The sequence below is a fragment of the Ammospiza caudacuta genome, chromosome 15 (assembly GCF_027887145.1).
Source record: "Ammospiza caudacuta isolate bAmmCau1 chromosome 15, bAmmCau1.pri, whole genome shotgun sequence".
Lineage (NCBI taxonomy): Eukaryota > Metazoa > Chordata > Aves > Passeriformes > Passerellidae > Ammospiza > Ammospiza caudacuta.
This window is the reverse complement of record NC_080607.1, coordinates 6,477,186-6,502,816: the sequence shown is the minus strand read 5'-3', so window position 1 is coordinate 6,502,816 and position 25,631 is coordinate 6,477,186. Positions and strand designations below refer to the sequence as shown.

The following is a 25,631-nucleotide window of genomic DNA, read 5'->3' as shown; positions in this document are numbered from 1 at the left end:
ATGGAAACCTCCCAGTGAGGGAGACAGCAATGGCTGAGGCGCTGATGTGCGGATGCCCAGGGATCGTCAGGGGGCCAGGCAGGGAACCCTGCAGCAAGGAGCCCGAAACAAGCGGGGCAGAGCACAACCGATGCGGTTTTATCAGCAGGCCTTTTCCTCCCCCTGCTCTCCATCCTTTTCTACCTCAGTGACAGCAAAATCCCAGCTGCAATCGCCGCTGCCTGAAGACGGCCGGACCTGGTGGGTTTCAAACGGGAGGAAAAAGGAGGGGCTGAGGGTCAACTTTCCACTGGATTTTTTTTACCATGAGACGGCAAAGAGAGAAGGAGGGGGAAAAAAAAAGAAAAGGGGGTGGGGGTCGAGGGGAGGACTGATAAAAAGCAGGAGTTGGAGCAGGACAGACAGGCTGACCATCGGTGCGGGGAGCGCCGCGGGCCGGCGGCCGCGCTGAGCTGCCAGGGCCCGCCCTGCCCGCCGAGCCGCGGGACGAGGCAGCGGCTGCCCGGGCCTGGGCCTGGCGACCGGGACACTCTTCAGCTTCGGTAGGACCAGAGCCCCGAACTTTCCCGGGCACTTTCCCTGTGCTCCGCTGCCCGGACCGAGGCGATCCCCTGTGCCCGCCGCGCAGCGCCGCAGAGATTTGCCCGCCTTTACTCAGAGCGGTGCCGCAGATCCCCCTCACGGCTCTGGCAAGCAGCAACGCTTTCAGACTCTCTTAACTTTGTTATTTTACTATTTTGTTCTTCTGCATTTATTTTCTCCACTTTCCTATTCTGCTCCAAAATCTTCTTTTCCAGGTACTGCCTGAGATTTAGGTTATTTCGATTCTATCGTTTCGGTTCTGTTTGGTGTTTCCGTCTCTTCAATTTATTTTTTTTGTTGCAAATTTTGCTTTTTCGTTTAGTCTACTTCTAAGTTTTTTTCCCCTGAAATTATTTTAGATGTTACATTATCTCTCTTCACTCTTTTATTACATTATTTTAAAATTAACGACGTACATTTCCTAAGCTGTATTTTTACACTGTTCCAATCAATTAGCCATGTTATTTTATTCCCCTGTCTATGTGCAGTAACTAAAATGATGATAAAATGTTAAAATAAATCTCAATTTTCTCAAAGCTTTCATAACTCTAGAAAGATAAGGGATTGGATTTTATCTGGTTTAGGACTGATAATATTTGTCTTTGACTGTAATTATTTTCTGTCAGCTTTAGCTGTAGCACCTCACAAAACAAATCGCACACTTCACACATCCCATTGTGCAGTCTTCCATTAATATTCTTAATATTCTTTAATTTTGTGCGAGTTCAGCAAGCAACAGTTTCTTTATGCACTTAACAACATAGAAAATTCAGAGATAATTTCTGACTGCTGTTTGCAGCACCAGAATTTTTCTTTTCAACGTCCATTTCTACTCAATTCTATCAATTTTGTAGACCCTGCAGTCACTGGAGAATGAACAATTTTATTGGTAATTTCATTGCAGTTGTTATTTTTTCAAAAGGACTCATTTCTTTCTGTTATCCTGGTTGTTGTCTACTTTTCCCTGCTTTATTTCTCCATCTCTACTCTACAGCTCTCTCTTTCTGCTGCCTGCCAGCCACACCACGGAGGCAGCGGGGAGCTCACTGCGTTCTGAAGTGCCTTTGGTGCTGTGAGATTTTGGGGTTTCTGGGCATCTTCTTAATGTGAGAAAGGCTCTGAGCAAGGCAGGAAAGTCCTGCAGAGGCATCACTGGACTGTCCCCCAGCCTGCCCCTTTAAAATTCCAGGCATTTTATTGGGATAGGCTGAAGTCTCTCATTTTATACACTTTATTCAATCTTTTTCACAAAGGTCTTTGCAGCTCATTAGGGCTGGAGGGGGATTTTTTGTCGTTTGGTTTTCATGGTGGTTTGGAGCCTTTTTTGTTGTTGTTTTTAGTTGGGTTTGGTTTTTCTTTGGTTATTTGTTCTGGTTTGGGGTTTTTTCCCCTAGAGCATCCGTGTTTGCTTTACAAATATTAGAGTTTCACTTCCCGATGTATTTCCCACTTCACAGAATAATTTTTTTTTTCCCCCACTGAACAGGCTCAGAAAGCTTTCACAGCATTCTAGTCCAAATGCAAAAAATACACAAAAACCAGACTGTTTTCCCTAATTATTTCCTTTTTCTGGTACATAAAAAACCCTGATTCACTGAAAACGGAAGGATTTTGTTGGCTTAAATACAGATTTCTTTTTCTTTAGCAATCCCTTCAATATGTTACACACAGACACAGAGGCAAAGATACACATTAATCAGTCCCCAGTATTTTGCAGACTGAACACCTACTAAAACTCTTGAATAAATAATTAACACCTTGTTAATTAAGTGTGCATGCTCATGGAGGATATTTGCATGGAAGAAATATTAACTTCTTTTTGAAATATTAATAACATTCCTTTAAAAAAGCAAATTTAATGGAAAAACACAATGTAAGTAGAATAGTCATATTTTTTTCATTTAATCAAATCAGACAATTTCTCTTCACATTTCTTTACTTGGGCAGTTAAACTTTTATTTAATTTGCAATAATTATATTGAATTTTGAGTGATTAGGAAACAAAAGGAAGCACTCCCTGCAGGTAACGCTCACTACACCATTTTCATTTGCTTCTCTCTGCATTTTGAAATGCTCATGCCATTAAAAAAATATCCTGGGATAATGAGAAAGACAATACATTCCAAGTAGTATTGAATTAAGCATTTTGAATCCTTTCAACATGATAACTGTATAGCAAAATATGAAGTATGGGTTTTATCCTTATATAAGGATAGAAATAGAAAACAATAGAAATATCCCGGTTAAAAATGTCTGGGTGTCCACATCAGCCTCTTCTTGCTGAGCAACATTTTAAATTAATTTTGCCATGAACTTTTGAAAAGTTCCCATAAGGGAGGCGTTTCCTGCGCCGTGGAAGCAGCCCTGGCAGGGGGAGCAACATTTTAAATTAATTTTGCCATGAACTTTTGAAAAGTTCCCATAAGGGAGGCGTTTCCTGCGCCGGTGGAAGCAGCCCTGGCAGGGGGAGCTGCGCTCGGAGCCGCTGCAGGTCCCAGAGGCAGCTGCTGGTGGCAGCAGGGACGTTCTGCTGGGGAACGCTCTGGGAAGGCTCAGCTGGCAGAGACATCCATCTTTTCTGTGGGTGGAAATGTATTTGCTTAAAAGAAAAATTTAGAAAGTGGCCAGTTCCCAGTGGGGAACCATCCAGTGGCTCGTAGTGAATCATCAGATGTAACACATGTTACCACGTAATGTAAATAAGTAATAATAATATCATTATTTATCTATAATAATAAAAACAATATTATATTTATATATTTATATATATAAATAATATCTATGTGTCTAAGATTCATGCTGAGCTTTTAAACATTTATATGTTGAATTTCAAGGCTTGTTCTTTCAGTATATTCTTAAGATTTTGAAATGGACTGCTTCATTAGGTCTGATTCAATACCTGACACTCTGGAAGTAACTTTTATTTTCCATGAGCTAAAGTGGTTTTAGAGATATCAAAATGCAAGATATTAAAACAAAACAAACCCAAAACCAACAACAACAACCAAACCCAGAAAAAAACCACAAAACGAACAAAAGAGCAAAGAAAAACAAACTGAAAAAGAAAATAAAAATAAAAAAAAAAAAAAAAAAACAACCAAAACACTTGGAAATAAGTAAATAGAGAGGTAGGTCAAGTTGGTAGGAGAACTGGAATGCCATAAGTGTAAAAGCAACGTCTTTGTTTTCACGGTTTTATGAGCGCCCAAAATTCCAGAGTTGAAGTGAACATCCACATTTGGGCACAGCTTCAGACTGGTGAGATATTAAATAAAACTGAAGTTCTAGCCATTAGTTAGCCCGTAACAAAAAGAGTGATCTAATATCCAGCAATTTTGCTTAGAAGCTGTATTTCTTAAGAAGAAAAAAATATCTTAAAAATCAGTCTTCTGTAGTAGAAAAGCCAAAGGCAGAAATTCTAAAGTATAGTTGTTACTGAACCAGAATGGTCAAAATCCTGGAAATGTTTTGGACCTGGCTTCTACTTCTAGCAGCTTCATCCCATTAGAACTTTGTCATCTTGCTTGAAAACTCATTTTTCACCCCATTATCATTCCAATCCTGCCAAGCACATTCAGGAACTGAGACACTCTCCACTTTCCCTTTGGAATTCCAGGAGTTGAGCTTTGGGTCTCTTTTTAGACATACTTTTTAATTTCTTTGGTTTAACCAAACTCTTCCCAATAAATGAGTGGTGTTCTTGGAGTGCCTTCCAGGTACAGCCACACCAATCTCAAACAAAAATCCCCCCTCCCACTGAAGCTGCTCCCATTTTCCCATTTGAGAGCTCCATTTGCACTTTTGACAGCAATGCTACACTGCATTATTTCCACATCAATCCCAAATCCTTTTGCATTCCTGCTTCCAAGAACAGCATTTCTCAAATGCGCCACACATTTTTTTCCTTGGATGTTTGTCCATCGTTTCTTTGTTCTTAGAATGTTTGTTATTTTCCTGTGGGCAGTTCATCCATTAATATGCCACTTGCAGAAATTTGTCTTCATCTTTACTTCCCACTTGTGGGCTACACATGGATTTCCCTCCTTCAGTGGAAAAGCTGTGCCTCACAGAGCTTTGTAGAGACAGTCCAGATCTCTCACTGATCTTGCACAGATACCCAGGATTGCTGCAGTATCTTCCTTCCATATGGGACACAACATCTGAATCCCTGATCCCAGGATTTCCCACACACACAGACAAGAGCAATGCAAATTACCTTATTCTTGTTTTCTTTTCCCTCATTTCTAGTGGAGGCACATGAGTACAGCAGATAAAGTTTGCAGCTACTCCATGTGAATCCAATGGCTCTGAGTGTTCTTACATGTCTGTGCCAGGGTCAGGATAACACAGCCTTGCCAGAGTGTGGAAGGAGTGTCCAGAATCCTCCTTTTCTCCCCATCAGCATCAGAAAGGTCTCCCCTCTCCCTGCCACTCAGCACTCTCAGCTGGGACAGGCCAACATGTGTCACCAATATGCAAGTGGTGCCCTCAAGAAGAAATTGTGTTTACAAACGAAGATTAATTTGAGTCAGACTCTCTCATCAAGGACACAGGCAGGGATTAAAATAGGATATTTAGAAACCCCATTACACATGAAACACAAATTAAAGACTTTTAGCATTCTCTTTTGAATTTAATCCCTTAGTCATAGCCCCTTCAAGTTTCCCTTCAGCAGCTGTGTCTGCCATGAGCTAAGCAGGAATTCTTCCCTTCTCCATGGATCCAAGGGAAGCAGGGAGCCCTTGGGGGGCTCTGCCCCAGCATCCTGATCCCAGGGTACAGCTGTGCTGTATCAGAGCCAGCCCCATCACCTGGAGCAGGAAAGAAACACCCGGGGCCCCAACAAGTCCAGGATGCAACATCCTGGGGTGATCACCCTGAGCAGCACAGCTGCACCCCATCTCCTGGGCAGGCAGTGGGAGCCTCTGCCAGCAGCACTGCTCCTCTTCCTCACTCTGCTCCCCACCCTCAGCAAACAGGGATCACAGGGACCTCAGCACCTCTCCTGGCTCTGTCCTCTGACTGTCAAGCAAGATGCTTAAAACTGATCAGGAACGGCCAGACAACAAATTAATTTTGTTTTTACCACCAGATATAAACTGACCATTGTTCTTACTTATCACATTAAATCATGGCCAGGAGGATTGTTGCTGCCCAAAGGATTTCAGAGGCGAATCCACCATCAGCCTCCACCAGTCACAAATCAAATATTCTATTTTAAAAAACAGCTTCACGTTTCAGATGTCTGGATTGTAACATAAAAGCCGATTTGTTTCTGAATGTACAAATAGAACAAACCCCAAAACAACAGAGGCTTCAGAGGGAATACCAACAGGAAATCTCACATATCCATGTCAGTAAAGCCTGTATCTAGTCATGAACTGGAAGAGAGGAGAAGGACTTGTCAAAAAAGTAATGTCTTACAAGACAAGGCAAGCTCTTACAAGACAGCAAAGGGATAAGTATTTAAAATAAGGATTTCTCTGGAAAGTGAAAATGAAGCAGCAACAGCTTGACAGCTTCCTCTTTCATATAATATCCCAAGGCACTTCCCTGATTTCCCTTCTTACATGTTCACCCCTCTAGAGACAGTTCCACAGAGCTGGAAATCATAATATTTTAGATTTTCCCCAAATGAGCTAGAAAGACTTAAAAGTACAGAAAATGAGGAACAGGAGAGAACACTTAAAGAATGTTTTTAAAAAATCCCCTAAATCTCAATATGAAGGCATGAGTACATTTTCAAACAATCCAAGAGTCCTGTCCCTCAGCTCCAAACAACCCTGGCACGAGGAACACATGTCATTTAAAATAGACAAAGTATTATAAGAGGTTGATGGTATTAAAACAGAATGTTAGAATTATTTCAAAACAGGAAATAAAATTATACTCTTCAGAGACAACTTAAATTCCAGGCTGCATCTTGAAGGACAGCTAAATAGACATCTGAGATTAGGTGCTAATTGTTAAATTGGTGAAGCTGGGTGAGAAGCTGTCAGTAAGGCAGGGAATAGCCAGGTAATTACCAGCGACAGAATAGCCCTGTGGATAATTAAGCCATTGCTTGGACATTGGCTTGACTCAAATCCTAGCGAAATTTTGGCATAGAAGGTAGCGAACTTGATTAAAGATGACTTAAGTGGAGTAAGGAGATTATTTGGCAATGTCAAGGTCACTACCTCTGCTGTAATGAAAAGTGAGCAAGCTGCACAGTAGAGCCATGTGGATAACCAAAGAACTGGAAGAGAAGTCATTTATATTTAGCAATTCTACAGGCTCAACCTGTTCACCTGAGCTGGGAGATTATTAGGAAGTTACTTACTCATCCAAGCACCTCTCAGGAGGGGAAAAAGAAAGTAAATGCATTTTTCACAACGAAGACGGTTTAGAAGGATTCAGTTCCTAGAAATTGAAATAAGACAAATTTAGAGCAATAAATTACCAGAGGTGTTGTCACTTGGTTCAGTTAAACCTGAAATACTGAAATCTAGGCAGGGTTTCCTGCCTGTCCTGGAAGAAATCAGACCATGTGATCCCAATGATTTTGTTTGCTTTTGCAAGCTGCAGCTTTCCTTACAGCTTTTCCCCCTCCTAGGTACTTAGCAGCACTTTGTTTATCCAGTCCTGTTCTGGAGATTTCAGGCTACTTTCTCAAGGTTCATCTAAATTATGGGTTCAGTAGTCACTTCCAAATCCATTGCAAACAGTAATGAGCCCAATAGCTCTGGTTCAGGCCACATCCCTGAAACCATTTATAGCCACATCTTTCATCCCCATCCCTGCAAATAGGCTGTAGAATTCTTGATTCCCTGGCCCTTTGCCACCTGGGTAGAACCCAGCTCACATCAGAGTTACTTCTTTAGATGTTAGTTCTGTCTAAGTATTTCTGTTATTAATCTATTTCTGCTTTTAAGATTCATTCCATCTTCAGTTGTGGCATCTGACATCTGTATGGAAAGGAGACAGGGATCCAGTCCTTGATGGGGCTTTTCATTTACCATCACACTGGATAGTTCCTGGGAGGGTGCAGATTTGTCTGGTTTGGGGGCTCTTTTTCAATCTGTGTAAGTTTTGAATATGAGAAGTGTCAGAGCAGACTGACAGACAGACATCTAGTTCATGCCTAACTCTCCCTGAGTTTGGAGACTGAATGACAGGCAAGGATTGCAGTGCTGCCCTACCCTGCACATGGCAAAGGTTTCCCTTTCATCTCCTCTGAACCTTTTCTCCAGTAATTCAAACCTTGGCTTGTTGTTCTGTCCATCCTGAACAAAGAACAGAGCATCTGAGCAGGGATGGCTCCAAACAGGCAGCAGGAGAGAGCAGAACAAGCAGAGTAATTTATCCTGAATTCTGGAGGCTGTGGTGGACAAGTTTTTCTTCTAAGAGGACTCTTCTTTTTCAGTCTTACCACAGCTGTCTCTGAAAGCCAGTGAGTCTGAGCTCCTCGCTGCCATAAATTGTGATTCCCACCTTTTTCACCTGAAATTTGAGCTATGATGGCACAGAGAACTCAGTTGAAGATCCTCCAGAGGGAAATTAGTTTCCTTCATTTCCAGCCTATCCAAGCTCAAGTGGTTTTGGTCTAAACAGTCTGGCACATACCTAATTAGAGGGGGCTTGATAAACCAGCATAACTGTCAGAGAAAAATACACACAGGATGGTTTGAAAGAGTCTGTGCTGAGCTGTTCCCTCCCTCACATACACACATAGAGTTAAAAATGGTTGCATTTATATTTGTGTACACAATAATATATAGAGCATCTGTAAATCAGAGGTTTTAAATATATACAAGCCAAATTTTGCCTGTGATTGCATATTCCTGCACTTGGCAAATCTTTTTATATTGTCTGACCTTCCTAATTGCTCTGTAGACATCAAGGAGCCCCAAAGATTTGGAGATCATAGGAAGAATCGATGCAAAAAAAGGAACTTTTGCCAGTGGAATGTAAGGAAATTTGGTGTAAGGCACAGGACCACTGGAGGTGTTGCTGGATGGCCTTTTATCTCAAACAATTAATATTATTTTCTGGCATTCATTCTGTCTTGTGCACATTTTTGCTCCACATGGGTGACCAAAATTGGACATGATTCTCTAAATAAAGACCAGTACATGCATAAAATTTTGAACACTTTCATATTTCAGTTTAAAAATACCTCTCTAGACACACCCTAGAATTCAATTGCCTTTTTATACACAGCTGCATCATATTTTCACTTTTGGTCATGCTGTGAAAAATACAGCCAGTTCTGCTTCTCTAATTTGAAATCCAGAAATGGGTGGTTTTTTGCTCTCAAGTTAAAGTGTTTCAATGTGACCTCTGCACTGTTGCATCTCATTCAGTTTCACTGCTTCATTCCTCAGGATTATCCAGCTGGAGATGCTGAGGACAAAGGTAGGGAAGCAATAAAAGTGTGCAAAGGAAAAAGAACTAAATACATGGCAGGAATAAGTGCCAAAAGGGAATTCTGTCAAAAGTAACAGGGCACAGTGGATGGCTGAAAATGAAAGAAAACAGAAAATAGGACTAAAACAATTGAAATAAAAGGAGCAAGAAGAGTAGATTGAGTTCAGTAAGTTAAAAAAAATGTTAAAGGTAAAATTGCACAGAAACAGCATATTGCATCAAACACTACAGAATTCTCTCTGGTGTACTTCTATCTGCACAACAAACACAATTCATTTTAGTGAACTGATTGTGGGGTCAGTATAGGGGAACTAGAGAAGCAACAGTGCCTCTTGGGCCAGGCCCCTTTTCTTGGGAATGACAAAGTACATACACAAAAAAAATACACAAAAAATAACCAAGAAATACACAAAAAATTACACAAAAAATAACCAAGTACATACACAAAAAAATACACCGAAGACCAGACAGAGTCTGGAAGAAAGAACCAAAGGAATGAGAATGAGCTGAGAGAAGGCCTCCAATGCCACTTGTCAGTTTGACTTTGGTCAATAGTATGTTAAAGGCTATTTTTTTTTCAATTTAAGGGTGAAAAGGAACAGAAATCTGGATGCAACATATGGGCATCCCACAGAAATCCCAATCCTAGAAATTATTGTCCTTTTTTTCCTGTTTAAAAACAAGTGAGGATTACATCATTTTATACAGATGAATAAGGATTTAAACCCATTTTATTAGAAGAGAAACTGAGTTCTTTCAGCCACCTGGCCACTGCAGGGAGGAGTTTGGTGTCCTGCCATTGCACCATGCTCTGAATGAGGGTCCTGCACAGGCAGAAATGTCCCTGTTTGGCATCATCTGAGCACATGGATGAAATCCCTGACTGCAAGGGGGTGTAAAAACCAAGCTTCACTTGCAGCTCTGCCTCCAGGGTCATTCCTGGGGAGCCTAAAGGAAATTATGTGGGCTGGAGGAGAACATTAGCCGGTAGCTTTAAGTAGAGGTATTAGAGGAAAACTAAAAATAGCCTCAACTATTACCCTTAAAAGAAAACAGATTTGGACCTAATTTTGTTTGAAAGTTTGAAAAAAAAATTCAGCTGTCTCCATAGACAGCACATAAATCAGTTTTAACCACACTGAGTTTATATTTAGACACAAGCACCACAACTAAGTGCTTTGCATTTTTTAAAAATGAGCCAAAATGCAAAGGAAGGACATGAAATAATGAATGAAGTGTGAGACTGGAACACTCTTGGAACCTGCTTTCCACAACCACAGGCAATCTTTTATGAGCAAATCAGAAAAGAGAAGTTAGAAAGAAAGATGCCCAGAAATAAGTACACAAACAGGACAATCCAATAGTGACATTTATCCTGGCTCTTGAATAACAAAACACAGACATTGGGGGGTGGAATCAATAATCATTGACTAAAAAATAAGGAATCATGTTCAGAACAAACACAACCTCTCTTGCAGCTTGTGTAAATGCCTTTGTGCAGTGATTACTGCAGTTATGTGTACAAATTAACCTGAATTCCTGATTCAATGTCAAAACCCAGTGGGATTAGCACTGAACTTCTCATGGCTTCCAGAACCGCTGAGTTTGGCAGAACTGGGGTAATTATAACCCCAGTGATCTGGGCTAATGAAACACAAACCCTGCAGAGAGATGTCCATGCAAGCACTGGAGCTGGCAGGGGCCATGACATTCCTCTCCAGACAATGTAGTGGTATTTACTATGCTGTATCTCTCTGTGCTGCAGAAAAGAGGAAAACTGGGTGTATATTGAGGGTCTGTGTAATGATCAGTAGCAGATGGGGATACATGGGGTATCTCCCAAAGGGAAATGCCAAGTGTACTGAACCTGCACTGAAGGTCAGGTGGGAGGGATGGATGGATGTGCACACAGAGACCTCTCTTGCTGGGAAATAGCCTTCCCCTCTCCTAGCAAAGTCACTGAAGGTGAAAAGATTAGAAAACATTTGGAAACTGGGCTTCCTGAGCAATGCCAGAGCAAGCCTTCATCTCAGTCTGTGGGCAGGATGTATAAAACAACCTCCTTGGGTCCTCCTCCAGCAACGTGAGCAGTGGCACAACTGCCAGGTGGAACTTGAGTAAAACATGAATAGATCCAAATGCTGTGGAAAGCATATTCCCTGGTGTAGAATCATAAAATCATGGAATCACAGAATGATTTGGGTTGTAAGGGACCTTAGAGATGACCCAGTGCCACCCCCTGTCATGGGCAGGGACAGCTGCCACTAGATCAGGTTGCTCCAAGCCCCAGTGTCCAACCTGGCCTTGGACACTTCCAGGGATGGGGTATCCATGTACCTGCAAAATTAGAAATTAATTTTTTCATTCCTTTCATTTTCATTTTCATTCCATCCACTTTTGGATGTAATCAAGGATTCGCCTTTTGCAATTGGATTTGAAGAGTATGAAAATGGTCTAAGAACTAAGATCAGAACACGACGAGGGAACAGGAGCATGCTGGTTTTTCCCTTCTCATGCTTCCTAGGATCCATTTCAACACATAAAGAGCAGACCCTCCTCCAACCCAGCTGGAATCAAGCACGTGTTGAGTGTATTTCCAATCTGCAGAGTCACATTTCCACATTAAGGTGCCACTCAACTTTCCCCTCATTTTAACAGTGTGGGGAAAAGAGGCAGATGTGCTGGGTGAGGATGGCAAAGAGCTGTCCAGGGGGGCATAGGAGAACATGGGGAGGGGATTGAGGAGTTTGGGTGTCCACCCAAACACCAAAAACTCTCTGCAAGGTTTGGCCCTGTCACTATTCTCTCAGAGGTGTACAGCAGGCCTAAAAGGGGCACAGAGATTATCAGCCCAGTCCCCCAGCTCTGAGTGAAACACCTGAAATTCAGTGAGATTCAGGTCAGAATCCAAACACAGAGTTCTGTGGTGAAAGACTTTCAATTGCACAATTTGCATAACTTTGAGTTTAAAGGATTTTGTAGTTTAAGGAGGAGTAACAGGTACTTCTTGGTTTTCCTTATGTGTTTTCACATATTTACAGCCCTGGAAAAAACACCTATCTTTTCTGTGTGTATTCTGTGCAGTCAATCCTAAATGGTGAGGAAACTTCCAAGGCAGAGGAAGCCCTGTGGCTGGGTCAGCAGAGCTCTGCCTGGGGCACTGGTGATTCCCATTTGTCTCAGGGGGATCCATTCCTTTCCCTCTAAGTGCTCCTTAATACATCATTTCCCTTTTTACTGCTATTCCTTTGCTGAAATCTGATGGCTGAGGTGGGATTGCTCTGTACACTGGATAGGATGGTTCTAGGTGACCACGGAATTCCCTCAGGATGTCCTCAGCCATCGTTAACCTTCCATGTTTCATTTCCCAAATTTTTCAGTCTCTCACCCTCTAAAAATCTCAGCACTTTTCAAGGCAGCCATTAATTCCTGGGTTTTTTCTTGCATTCCTTTTTTTCCCTGTCCTCTCCTATGGTTTAGTGGGCACGGTGGTGTTTGTTCAAAGGTTGGACTTGGTGACCTTGGAGTTCTTTCCCAGCCTTGAGGATTCCAGGATCCTTTTCAAAGCAGAAGCTCAGCAGCCCAGTGTAGGTGAAGATTTACTGAGTGCTGTAAAATGGTTTTCTGTATTTTCTAGGTCTTTGTTCACCTACTTTACCATCTCATTTTCCCAAGCAGCTGTTTTCAGCTCTATATAAAGATGCTGATTAATTTGTGAATCAACCTAAAATTGTCAGAAAATCTATCTAAGAAAATTTCAACTTGTCCCTTCCAGCATTCATGGCAGACTTTTTGCTTTAATGTCTCACTTTTCAGTCTGTTGTGGATGAAGATGAATCTCTGAACAGAGTGAAATCAGATGTGACAAGAAATGAGTTCTCCTTAAAAGTGTTGAATATACCAAGATGTTTCCAAGCAAACCAAATTTCCATGAAGACTTTAAATATGAACACCACAAAAAATTGACTAAAAAGAGAAAAATGTTGTTTCCCATTATCTGTCATTTTCCAAATTTACATTCAGGGAATATGTTTGTGAAAGATAACAATTGGGGTAAAGATTAAAATGCTTTATTTATATTGAATATAATAATCCAAAGCAGAGAGGCAACGGCACAGAAAAGGGCGCTGTGATCTCTGATGACAGTCAACAAACTTTCAAAGTCTGCCTTTGTTTTGGTTTTAAATAAAATTCTGTCATTCCCTTGCCAATCAAGGCCACTGCAACATGTTAACTATTTCCTTACACAATTTGATAAACTGCAGCTAAAGTTCACTGCTTAAATTTCATTGCTGGGCAAGACTGTCTCCAGACCAAAAATTAAAAAATCATATGTTAAAATTAAAAATCATGGCTGCTCATTTTAGTAACATTAGGGAAATTGGAACCCTACTCTCAAGATTCCACTATTAAAGCCATTTATTCTAAGTTGTTAGGGGCTCAAAAGGAAAATAAACTTTTAAATGTAAGTTCTCAGAGAGAAACAGATGTGAAGACAGCTAGAGGTAAGGAAAATAGTTTGATTGCTTTAATCAGCCTTTGATGAATCCCAGAAGGAAAATAATGGGCAAAGTGGAAAAGTAAACCTCTCTTTAATGCCAGAAAAAGAAAGCAAACTTGGGGAAGGGTTTTGCAATATGATGCAAAAGAGGAAATCCAAGATTAGTCATAGAATCATGGAATATCCTGAGGTTGGAAGGACTCTCAAGGAGCATCGAGTCCAACTTCTGGCCCTGCACAGACACCCCAACAGTTCCACCCTGTGCCTGAGAGCATTGTCCAAACACTGCTGGAGCTCTGGAAGGTTTGGGGCCATGAACACCTTTTTACTTCATTTCTGATTCCACTTTTCTCCTCCTTCATCCCTCTATGAGCTCAGCCCTCACGGACTCCTCTGCTCCAGGGAACGTTGCATTTCCAGCCGGTGGATAGAATTTTGCAGAACAAATGCACATATTCCCCAAATATGTGCAGTTTCCAGGTTCAAACACTCACCCCAGGGCCGTACAATCCCTGCCACCCAAGTGCCTGTGATTAAAAACCCCCATGTGCACCAGAGCTCAAACCAAGCCAGGTTTGCATTTCCACCCCAGCCACGGTTCAGGTGTTGCTGTTTGAAGTAAACAGATGTCAGCTGTAAAATTTTACTGTTTGCTCAGACAAAATCACATCCGTTGGCAATTTTGCTGAGATAAAGACAAGGAAATACAACAGAAACAGCATTTTGGGGTGGAAGCTTGTTTAAATGGTACATTGGGGGCAGGCCAATGTGGTGTCCATCAGGCAGCTTTGTGCCAGCCAAAATTCCAGGTGGGCAGCACACAGTGACCTGAACACCACAGGTACCTTACAGAGCATATCCTGCAACAAGGCTAAAAAGTTGCTTTAAAAACTAAAACCTGCAGCATGAACACCAATGTGTGCAAAGCAAACCAGCTTCCAGCTCACAGCTTGCTCTTGTCATTCCAGCTCAGAGCAGGGAAAGAATTAGAGCCCAAATGTCTCCATCCACCTGCCACAGACAAGCCCTCTGTCGTGGAATTGTGGAATAGATTGGGTTGGAAGTGACCTTTAAAAGTAACTCAGTCCAACTCCCCTGCCATGAGCAGGGACATCTTCATCTAAATCAGGTTGCTCAAAGACCCTCCAACCTGACCTTAAATGTTTTCTGGGATGGGGCATGACCACCTTCCTGGAAAACCTATGCCAGTGTTTTATCACCCTCACCATAAAAAAAATTCTTTCTTTCCTTTAGGCCTAGATCTGAAAAATTAGGAAACTTAAATGTATAGCAGACAAAGATTTTTAGGCAATATATTATATTTGACCAACTGTGTATTTGGAAAACATAGACAAGCTTTTGGGCATACAAGTCAGTATTTAGTTCTTGTATGAATTGCAAATATCTGCCTCAAACATGAACATCACCGGGGATACTCAGGCTGGTAAAATCTGTCAGATGGAAAGAAGTTCCAGTTGTGAGCTGAATGGTTATGACCTAATGGTTATTTACACACATAGGTATGTGTTAGAGCAGTTTGTAGGAAGCATCAAGAAATCTCAGTGAGGTTTGGACATCTTTTGTGAAAGGAGATGGGGAAGAGCAAATAAAAGGGCAACTCTTTTGAAGATAAGAAAAAGTAAGATCCTGACCTAACAAATATTTGTCATATTAAAATTCTTCATGGAAATTTGGTTTGCTTGGAAACACCTTGGAATATTCAGCACTTTTGAGGAGAACTCATTTCTTGTCACAGCTTGTCACACTTATAATTTGCCCATTATAAATGGGCAACTGCCACAGGCAAGGGCTGAGCTTCTGTACCAGAGTTTGCAAGATCAAAGTAGGTAAAGAATTAACCCAGAAGTGTCGCCTTTACTAAATTGCAGTAACTGAAAATTAAATTTTACCATGACAACAAAAAATTCTCATGGCAGGACTTGTTCCTTTTGATTACTGAAATTTTCAGAGTCTTCTAAACAAGATGCACTTTCTCCTCTCAGATTCAGAATCAAATCAAAATCAAATCAAAGGCTCTTCACATCTGATATGATACAATTTGAATCAACTCATTCAAAGGAAACTCTTACCCACAGACACAACTCTGATCCAGGCAGAGTCTGAACTTTCACATCTGCTTTGAATGACTCCAGCTGTGCAGCATTTCAGACCCAGCAGCATTGCCTCCCCAGAGGTTAATCCTCCCCTGTAAAACTCCAGGCTCAGATACATCTCTTTCAGCTGCAGCTCATGCAGATGTATAAACCACAAAGGATCCAGCACGTGCATCCCTGCAAATCCTAGTGGAGCCCAGACAGATCCAGGTGTGAATTACAGACTGTCAGAATGGTTTGGGTTGGGAGAGACCTTAAAGCCCATCCAGTTCCAGCATGGACAGGGACACCTTCCACTACCCCAGGCTGCTCCAAGCCCCATCCAAGCTGGCCTTAGACACTTCAGGGATTCAGGGGCAGCCACAGCCTCTCTGGGCACCCTGAGCCAGAGCCTCAGCACCCTCTGAGTAAAGAACTTCTGTCTCCTATCTAAACCTCTCTCGTAGTTTAAAACCATTCAGCCTTGTCCTATCACTCTCTGTCTGGATAAGAAGTTGTTCTCCCTCTTTTTGATAAGGGCTGAAGGGGTTCTCATGGCTCCCTGCCTTGTCTTCTCCCCAGAGCAGAGGTGAGTGCCCTCATGCACAGCCACAGCCACCAGTGGAGGCAGCCTCGATGTCCCCAGCAGTGCTTTGTCAGGAACACGGTGTGCACAGGAACATGGTGTGCCGAGGAATGTGGTGTGCACAGGAACGTGGTGTGCAGAGGAACATGGTGTGCAGAGGAACGTGGTGTGCACAGGAACATGGTGTGCCGAGGAATGTGGTGTGCCGAGGAATGTGGTGTGCAGAGGAACGTGGTGTGCAGAGGAACATTGTGTGCACAGGAACATGGTGTGCAGAGGAACGTGGTGTGCACAGGAATGTTGTGTGCACAGGAACGTGGTGTGCAGAGGAACGTGGTGTGCAGAGGAACGTGGTGTGCACAGGAACATGGTGTGCACAGGAATATGGTGTGCACAGGAACATGGTGTGCAGAGGAACGTGGTGTGCAGAACAGACAATTCCAGAAATGATCCCAAGCATTGGAATTAGAAGCATGACAGTGACCACCTCCCAGGGAGGAGTGGATCAATGGGGCTACAAAAGCAGGTGTAGAACAGACTTGGTGCAGCAGCAGTGACCAGATTGAAGCCCTCCCAAGGTAGAAATTCTTCATTTTTTAACTCCCCAGTAATGAAGTCATTACAACCAGATGAATGGCTCAAAACACTTGGTTTTACTCGCTCTTTTTAACTGCATCCAGCAGCTTTTCACTTACACAAAGCCATACATAAATCTGGAGACTGGCTGTGCCTCTGGGGGAACAAGGCTCCCAGAACCCTGACACTGCAGAAAACTGATACACATGGAAATAAAAATCAGCTTTGAAATACAAGAAAGTACAAGAAAAGGAGTGCAGTCTGGTGACACCCTCTGTGTACCCTGCAGGGACTGTCACCTCAGGTGAATGGCTCCACAGCTCAGGTGCCTCCAGGAATATCCCCAAACCCCAGACTTTGCACATCTTGGAAGTTATTCAGTGTATAACCTCAAGGCACATAAACACTTTACAGCACTGGCCTTTTATAACTCACATGAGTTATGGCTGTGATTTATATGGGATTAGAGCAGTCAGTTGGAGGTGAAATAAGATATTACTTCATGATTTATTTTTAAGACCAGAAAATTTACAGGAAATACAATTTGTGGGGGGGAGGGTTTAAATTGTCATTATTCTTTTATGTTTTCTAGCACATTTTTGTAGACAAGATTTCCTGGAAAAAATTGATGATGTGGTTGAGTTTCTGCCCTTGGCCATATAATAACCATTATAAAGCTCAGCTGGGAGGACCTTCACATCTTATGGGAAATAAACCTTTTGAGAAAAGAATTAGGAAAAAATAATATCTCGGGGAGTTGTATTTGAGATAGCATTGTTCCACTCTTGCAACTACAATCTTAGATATTCCAGGACCAGAGGCAAAATTCTGGAAATAAAATAATTGTCAGAGATTTGTTGCTAAAGCTGCACAACGTGACAGAAAACCATTGCAGAGATTCATATCCCTGCATCACTTCTACAGGTTTTGACCAGCTTTGGTTTTCATGACAATGGAATTTTTCCTCTCCACGATGGCAAGAAAGAATCTCTTCCTCAGCCTCCTGCTCTGCTACAGCCTATTCAGGGCTGCTGATTCCCACTTGGTCATTGAGGAGAAGACAGAATGCAATGTGTCCAGGAGGAGCAAAATGGACCTCTCAGATCTTCCACCCATCTCCATAGTAGGTGAGTAAAACCTGCCCTTCGCTGCCAAATTAACAAGATTTGCAGGAAACACTGCTTTTGATTATTCTGAATTATTTGGATAACTTTGCTTGAATCATTGATTATTCTGAATTATTTGCCCCAACTTTCAAAGGGCACGGAACTCTGGTGGCTGCAGCACCCAAGAATGACAATGTGGTAAACCTCAGTTCAGAGGAAAAAAAATACAATTTATTTCAGTTTTACAGGTTTCACTTCAGCTCCCATCACACTGTAAGCCTTTTTATATTGAAGAGAATGGTCTTGTGCTAATATGGAAAATAACCTTGCTTAGAAAACCTTATGCATATGAGAAAATAAAATAGCATAATGTGAGGGTTTTAGGGGTCTGCTCTTGTGGTAGAAAAATCAACAGTATTAACAAGTATTAATACAGCCTCAGTTGACCTGGCCTTTAAACAGGGGAAGGAAAGAGCACTGCAGGGGAGAGCCAGGGGTCATTAATTTATTTGTCCAAGACAGGACCAGATCTGTCTGGACAATTTCTGGCAAGTGACCACCTGTCCTGTTTGGGAAGAGCCTCTTTAGGGTGATGCTTCACTCTTTTCTTCACAAAATTCTTTCCTCATGTCTGCCTTAACTCTTTCCATGTTATTTACACCAACTTCTCCTCTCAAGAAACTCACAGGTGTTTGGAGATAGTCAGCTACAGAACATTCATAACTGTGTTAAAATGCTAACAATTACAAAAATAAACCTTCTCTTGTTTAGCTCCTTTCTGCACCTTTTTAGGGCTTTAGTTTAAAGCACTCTGGTTCTTACATTGTTTCCTGTGTTTTCTCAATGCTCTTGCTCAGGACAATATATCCTTAAGGAGAAACAGTTGTCCCACACATGCATTTCCAAAGAAATCTGAACCTCCGAATCCTGAGTTAACTCAGTGTTGTTTCACTGAGAGTTCAGCAGAGCTTGTGCTGTTCTGCAGCCTCCCAAGCTGCTCATTTCAGGGTCCTTGTGATCCTTGATGCCTCCACGCTCACAATTCCTGTAACTTTTTAATGTCCCAATTGAAATCAGGGCTATAAAATACAATCCCTTCAGCTGATATTCCATCTTCTCACAGAGGTGAGCCCATGCTTTTGGCATGGCAGATTTGCTGAGCTGTAACACATTTCTCCCCACTGCTTCCTAGAGATGCATAACCCTGACTTTTAATAATACAAGAAAAATAAATGAAACCCCCCCAAACCAGCTCAAAATATTTGTTCTTCATTTTGCGCCTCAGTAAATCCTAGCCATTAGAAAATATTCAAAAACATATTGATAGAGGATCCTGGAATAGATAAGGAGCCACCATTCTCCAGTGGGGATATGGATGGTTTTTATCTCAGTCATCCATTACATATAGGTAGTGCTTATTACAAAACTCACACACCCACAATAAAGGTATCAAAAATACCACAAGAGCTTGGTGAGCTGGGAAGTGTCTCACACTTGAACACTCTTGCTGTGTTAGAGCCCAAAACAAACTCCAAAACAAGTAATGGGATTTACACAGTTATAAATATCTAAAATTAGATACGGTGATAAATACAGAGGGGGCAAAGTTACAGGCACGTGAATGAAACACCTCTGCAAGTAACATCATGTAAAATGAGGTTGTGGGGGGAGAAGGGACAAAGAGCTGCAGAATGAAAGGTGGCATCACAGATGCAGAGTATATGCCAAATCAGAGTTTTTGCTTGTGGAAAGCAGTTAATTGTCCACTTGTTAATTCCTATCAAAATTATGCATGTAGCACAACATTCTAACAGAAGAAATTATGGAATTCTAAAGATTTTTTCCTATTTTTGTTTATGACACTACTGTGCATGAACACTCCAATATTTTTTACAGAAACCTTTAATTTTATATCTCTGAAGTAATTCATTGCTTTCATCTACCAAACAAAGTGTAAAAAATCTCTTCTAAAATACAAACATCAGTTGCTCTTCTGCTTTGCACAAGCAGCAGTGACAGAGTTCAGACACTGAATTGAGATGAACATCACTGCAAAACATGCAGCAGTGAGGAAGCAATGCAGGCTATCTGCCTCCTCTCACATAAATATAGGATTATCTCATCCAAATAACATTCTGTAAAACTGATTCCACATTTTCCTCTGCTATTCTCATTGAAGATTTAACTAGAAAATCCCAGAAAGTCAGCAGGAAGGAGGCAGAGATCAAGAAATCTTCCAAGGTAGGTGGTTGTTCAAAAAACTTTGTTGGGTTTTTAGAACAGTTTGTTACTTCTAGAGTTTCCCTTGGTGCATTCATTTGAAAAGCTTTTACTGTCATTCCCTGATTTAAATAATTTACATATTAATTACAGTTAAAAGCTCTAAATGTTGTAAAAATAGATGTGAAACAATAACAGTAGAAAGAAAATCAGCAGCTGTGGCTGCCCCATCCTTGGCAGCGTCCAAGACCAGGTTGGACAGGGCTTGCAGCAGCCTGAGATAGCAGAAGGTGTCCCTGTGGCAAGGGGTGGGATGAGATGGGCTTTCAAATCCCTTCCTACCTAAAGAATTCCATAACTGTGAGTTTCAGAAGTGCACAGGGTGCCTGCAGCCACTGGGCTCCAGAGGTCCCTCCCAGGACCCAGGCATGTGCTGAGCAACCCAAAATTTTCCACTTTTCCACATCCCCAGCAGAGAAGCTGCACCCCTGGGGGGATGAGAGGGCTTTTACCCCTCCCTGAACTGTGTGTGCAGGGGGGATTCCCATGGATGGACGATTGCTGGGCTCAGGAGGGGGAGCATTGCCAAGTCACTGCTCTGCTCTCAGCTCAGCAAACGAGACTGACAGGGAGTTTTCACTCATCTGATAACCTGGGAGATCTAAACATGACATCTTAATTGGTTTTAGTGATAACTTCACCATCTGAGTACACATTGGCACCCCTTTCTTCACTGCTGCCACTCTCCTTCCTAGAGACCCTTTCCAAAGTTCCACCTGGTCATGGCCAAAATGAGGTTTGTCATTTTGCTCAGAAGGTTGGTGCTCTCAAGCCACCCTTCCCCATTCCCCAGCCCCACCACACCTCTGCATTGTTAGCACAGCTCCCGCTGCCACAGTTCTGCTCATTCCCCCAGAACCTCCTGCTGTTCACCACCCTCATTTCACCTGTCTATGAATTCTCGTGTTTTTGTCTTCCAGAAAAACGCTAAACGCAAGATATCTCCAAAGCCAAGGCCCCCACCTGCTGCTAACTGTGTGCCAACCTTCAAAACCTGCAAGCCACACTTGAATTCCTGCTGTCACTACTGTGCTTTTTGCAAATGCAGAATCTTCCAGACCATCTGCCAGTGCCTGATGTTAAACCCCAAGTGTTAAGCCAAGTCAGAAACACAGCAAGCCTTCTGTCTTTCATTAGCTTCTCAAGTGCATATTTCAAATTGCCCCATGTCTCTAGTAATCAAAATAGAGAGTTCTGAAGGTTGAATTTACCCCTCTTAAAATTTAATGGACAGTCGTTATAATGGGGTTAATGTTACCACAAGCTGGATGTCATTTCAGGGAGCAGGCAGCCAGGGAGATTGGCACTGATTAGGCATTTTTAGCAAAAGAGCTGTGTTTTATGATGAATTCTGGATTCCTGTGGGTTTGAGGTTTAATTTGAAGGATCATAATGCCAGTCTGCAGAAGTGTCTAACCAGCACCATAAAACCTGCCCCCATGGCACCCAAATGGCCACTAAAACAGGACTGGTTATGCCAGTGAGGGACTAGAGCTTGGCTTTGCCCACAGGGACAACACCAGCATTCAGCACAGCCAAAGGATCAGGCTGAAAATGCAGGGCTTGAGTTTTACTCCATTTCCACATATTCAACAAAAATCAGGACAAGAATTTATGTAGATTATTCCACCTGCAAAGATGGACCCAAGGCTAAAAGGACAATTTAATCATTCTGAGCTAAGCATTCACCTTCAGGAGTTTTGGTCATTCTGCCACCAGGCAGTACCTCCCAGGGGTATGACATACATATATCCTTAAAACCTAAATGTATCTGTGCCTTGGCATATAACAATCAGATTGTTTTTTCTGCAGACATATCTGTAGGAATCAACTCTTCAGCCTTCCTTCTCCTGCTGCCAAGGACACTGCATGTACAGAGCCCAAATGCAGGAAGACATATCTGGGACTTTGAGGAAGAAAGGAAAGATCAGCAAAAGATGAATGTATGTCCCACATGTACATCTTGAAGCAAACCATCCCAAACAATCCATTCTTTGCCCTTTCTGGCTGCAGGAGCTCCCAGAACCATCTCCAAGGCTGAATTCAGGCAGGAATGTCCAAGTGCTGCAGCAACCAGGGGAAAAAAATACACCACATGCTGTATCAAAACTTGAAGGCTCAGAAGGAGATGGCTGAAGCTCAAGGCAACAGAAAATTTCTTTCTCTTGTTCTTGAAGCTCTTTGTCTTAAATTTGAGGTATCCAAGAGGGCACAGAAGGAAAACCCTTCTTGGTTCAACTCCCAGGACAGCAAGGAGGGAGCAGACCCAGAAAATGTCCCTGACACTGAAGACTTTTTATTTGCCAGACTCCAGCTCTTGTTTTTACCTCCTCTGTAATTACACTGTCTCTCTCCTGCTCCCTTACACTCTTTTTCCTTCTGTGCTACTTCCTTGGTTTTAGTGTTTTCCCTTTATCCAACTACAATTCTTTGTTACCCCAGGAGCACTCCAGGGCTAACCCACATCTCCCACATTCTCTCCACCTGCCTGCACCAGGGCCCCTTCCAGTGCTCTTTAGCTTTCACAATTAAATTTTTCTAGCCATGAATTTCTAATCAGGAATTCAGGAATTTTCTTATCCCCTGTGTGGGTCTAATTGAGAAGACAGTTATTTACTGATTTATTTCTAAACACAGCTGAGGGCTACAAAAAGCTTCTAGGCAGGAAAAGATGCTACAGATCACACTGCAAAGTGGCTCAAGCCATATAAATGTTTGGGTTTTTTTTAAATTCTAATAATCTGTCTAAAGCCCAGAACTCAAAACTAAGGTCAGATATTGACAGAATTTTTTGTTCATACTAGATATATATATATAGTTGTTGGATTAATCTAAGAAAGAGTCCTAATGATGACAGAATGTCATTGTGTTCCTTAGCTTTTATAAGGAATATAAGCTTTTATAAGGAATATAAGGAATAAGCTTGAATTCTTGTAAATACATGTAAGTGTGTCTTTTAGCCATATTTCTTGGCTCAGGAATCTGTAGCCACACAGTTATTATGAATATGGGAAATGAGAAGGAAGAACAATACATTATAATGGATTTCAGAATGTGGCTCCTTCTTTTACTAGCTAGAGATTTAGGTTCCATCAATTTTTTTTCAAAATTCTCATAACTATAGCAAATTGTTGTTGATTTGATGCCTTAAGTTTTAGCTTTCGTATTTTCCATATTCTGTACTGCATTAGTATATAACTCTGAACTTCATATAAAGTATTAGCAAGTTCTCACAGCTCAGTCACACAAAACAATCCTTTTCCAACCCCAGAAACAAGGAAACTGTTGCAGCTTCAGGTCGAAAAAGTGCAAACAACAAAAAGACCCAAAAGGCCCCAAAAGTGCAAACAACAGCAAATTGAGGAGAGCAATCTGGGAGGATGGGACTGCAGAACCTGGAGCTGTAATTGGACAATTAACCCCAACATGGAAATGGACCAAAACTTATAAAAGTGTGAAAACTTGTGACCAGTGTCCATCTTGGGTGTAGCCACAGCCAGGCTCTTGTACTGCCCAACGTGCATCCTTTGAAGGCCTTTTAATAAATCCCTACTTTATTCCTTTAACACTATCTAGCCTCTGTTCCAGGCAGCCTCTCAAGGCATCAGATTGATCCTAAAAACACCAATAATCACACTACTTCTTATGTGGAAACAAGATCATTTTCATACCAGGAAGTCCAGCTGGTCAGGAAAATATAATTTTACCATGGGGAAGGGAAGGGAAGGGAAGGGAAGGGAAGGGAAGGGAAGGGAAGGGAAGGGAAGGGAAGGGAAGGGAAGGGAAGGGAAGGGAAGGGAAGGGAAGGGAAGGGAAGGGAAGGGAAGGGAAGGGAAGGGAAGGGAAGGGAAGGGAAGGGAAGGGAAGGGAAGGCAGAAATCCAACAAACAGCTGCTCTGGACTGCAGCTCTACAGAGCCTCAGAATGGTTGAGGTCAGCAGAAACTTCTGGCAGCCATCCAGCTGGGCCTGCTTGCCCAGGACCACGTCCAGGCAGCCTTTGAACATCTCCAAGGAGGGAAACTCCACCCCCTCCCTGGGCAACCTGTCCTGGTGCTCGGTCACCCTCACCATTACAACCAGGAAAAGAAATGTTTCCTAATGTTTGACTCTCTGCAGTGTGTCCCTGTGCCTCTCACCCTGAGGAGCCCAAAGGGGACACAGCAGTCCAGGGATGAGCTCCAAAGTGAGGAGCAGGGAGGGATCCCCTCCTTGGCCTGTGCTGACAATGTTCCCAGCCCAGGGCATAGTTCACCCTCTGGTGGCTCTTGGTCACCTTGGTGCTCCCCAGGGTGTGGGAATGTTCCTCACTCGGGGCTCACCAAGTGTGGTGGGTGTTCACAGGGGTCCCAGGATGAGGGAAGAGATGAGAATCTTGACTCCATGTTTCAGAAGGCTGATTAATTATTTTATTATATATATATTATATTAAAAGAAAATTATATATTAAAACTATACTAAAAGAATAGAAGAAAGGATTTCATCAGGAGGCTTGAAAGGAATAGAAAGGATTGATAATAAAATCTTGTGACTGCTCACAGCCTCGACACAGGTGGCTGTCATTGGTCATCAAGTAAAAACAATTTCCCATGCTGGGTAAACAATTCTCCAGATCACATTCCAAAGCAGCAAAACATGGAGAAGCTGAAGCTTCTCAGCTTCTCAGGAGAAAAGATCCTAAGGAAAGGATTTTTCAAAAATCTGTCTGTGACACCAGGGCCTTTACTGGCTCCCTGCTGAGTGTCCCCCAGCGTGTCCTGGGCTTGTTCCTCCCCAGGGACAGGAGATTTGTGCTCCTCTTGCTGAGCTGTCCAGCCTGGCTCGGTCCCTCTGCACAGCAGCACATCCCTCTGGCACATCAGGGCTGTGTGCCCTGACACCTCTTCGGGCTCCCTCTGCCCCACCATCCACATGATGGAGATGGAGCACAACCTGGGTCTCTCAGACAGGGAAATCAAAGTGCCAAGATCCACCCAAGGGCCTCCAGAGACGGCAGCTGACCCAAACAAGGACAGGACAGCGTGTGTAGGCAATGAAGGAAAAGGAAAAAAAGCCATCAATGACAGTAAGGGGATTTGTTTTCAACATATATGGACATAGCTTTTAATATAGCATCTATCTGTAATGTATTCTTAAATTTGATTTTTTAAGAAGCCTTCTTTGTAGAATTGATGAGAAAGAGGCTTTGCTTTCTTTGCTGTTCATCTGTCACACCAGAGAATACATATAATCAAATACTCTGAAATTGTTATTAGCCTTAGTGACTTGACTTTTCTGGGAAAAGATCACATTGCATGAGGTATTGACACAGGATGCAGAAATCAGCAAAATGTGTATACCAAAAATTTGCTGCAATGTATTTAGTTTGAGCAGTTATTTATACTGAGGGGATGTTTGTCAGTGCAGGAATCCCCCCAGGGTCCCATCTGAAATGTTATCAGCACACAGATGATAGAACAGATGATAAAACACGCACATGGCAAAGATGGAGTGTGTAAC

General features: G+C 42.3%; 1 protein-coding gene across 2 annotated transcripts; it reads left to right on the top strand.

Moving 5' to 3' along the window:
- The first annotated feature begins 22 nt into the window (after positions 1–22).
- On the top strand, positions 23–23,743 carry ASIP (agouti signaling protein). 2 transcript variants are annotated; one of them, XM_058814799.1, is made up of 4 exons: positions 23–240; positions 17,672–17,874; positions 20,033–20,094; positions 21,054–23,743. In XM_058814799.1, exons 2-4 carry the CDS (start codon positions 17,694–17,696, stop codon positions 21,228–21,230), a joined length of 420 nt encoding a protein of 139 aa, XP_058670782.1. In that variant the 5' UTR covers positions 23–240; positions 17,672–17,693; the 3' UTR covers positions 21,231–23,743. The 2 variants fall into 2 exon arrangements, with proteins under 2 accessions (XP_058670782.1, XP_058670783.1); XM_058814800.1 differs by lacking the exon at positions 23–240 and adding an exon at positions 421–542.
- The last annotated feature ends 1,888 nt before the right edge of the window (positions 23,744–25,631 follow it).

What these genes read in the sequence shown, in the direction of transcription:
- ASIP (XM_058814799.1), top strand. Translation starts at nt 17,694, where the DNA reads ATGACAATGGAATTTTTCCTCTCCACGATGGCAAGAAAGAATCTCTTC. An exon ending in TCCACCCATCTCCATAGTAG is followed by an intron (nt 17,875 to 20,032) that starts GTGAGTAAAACC and finishes TTCTCATTGAAG; the next exon opens with ATTTAACTAGAAAATCCCAG. An exon ending in AGATCAAGAAATCTTCCAAG is followed by an intron (nt 20,095 to 21,053) that starts GTAGGTGGTTGT and finishes TTTGTCTTCCAG; the next exon opens with AAAAACGCTAAACGCAAGAT.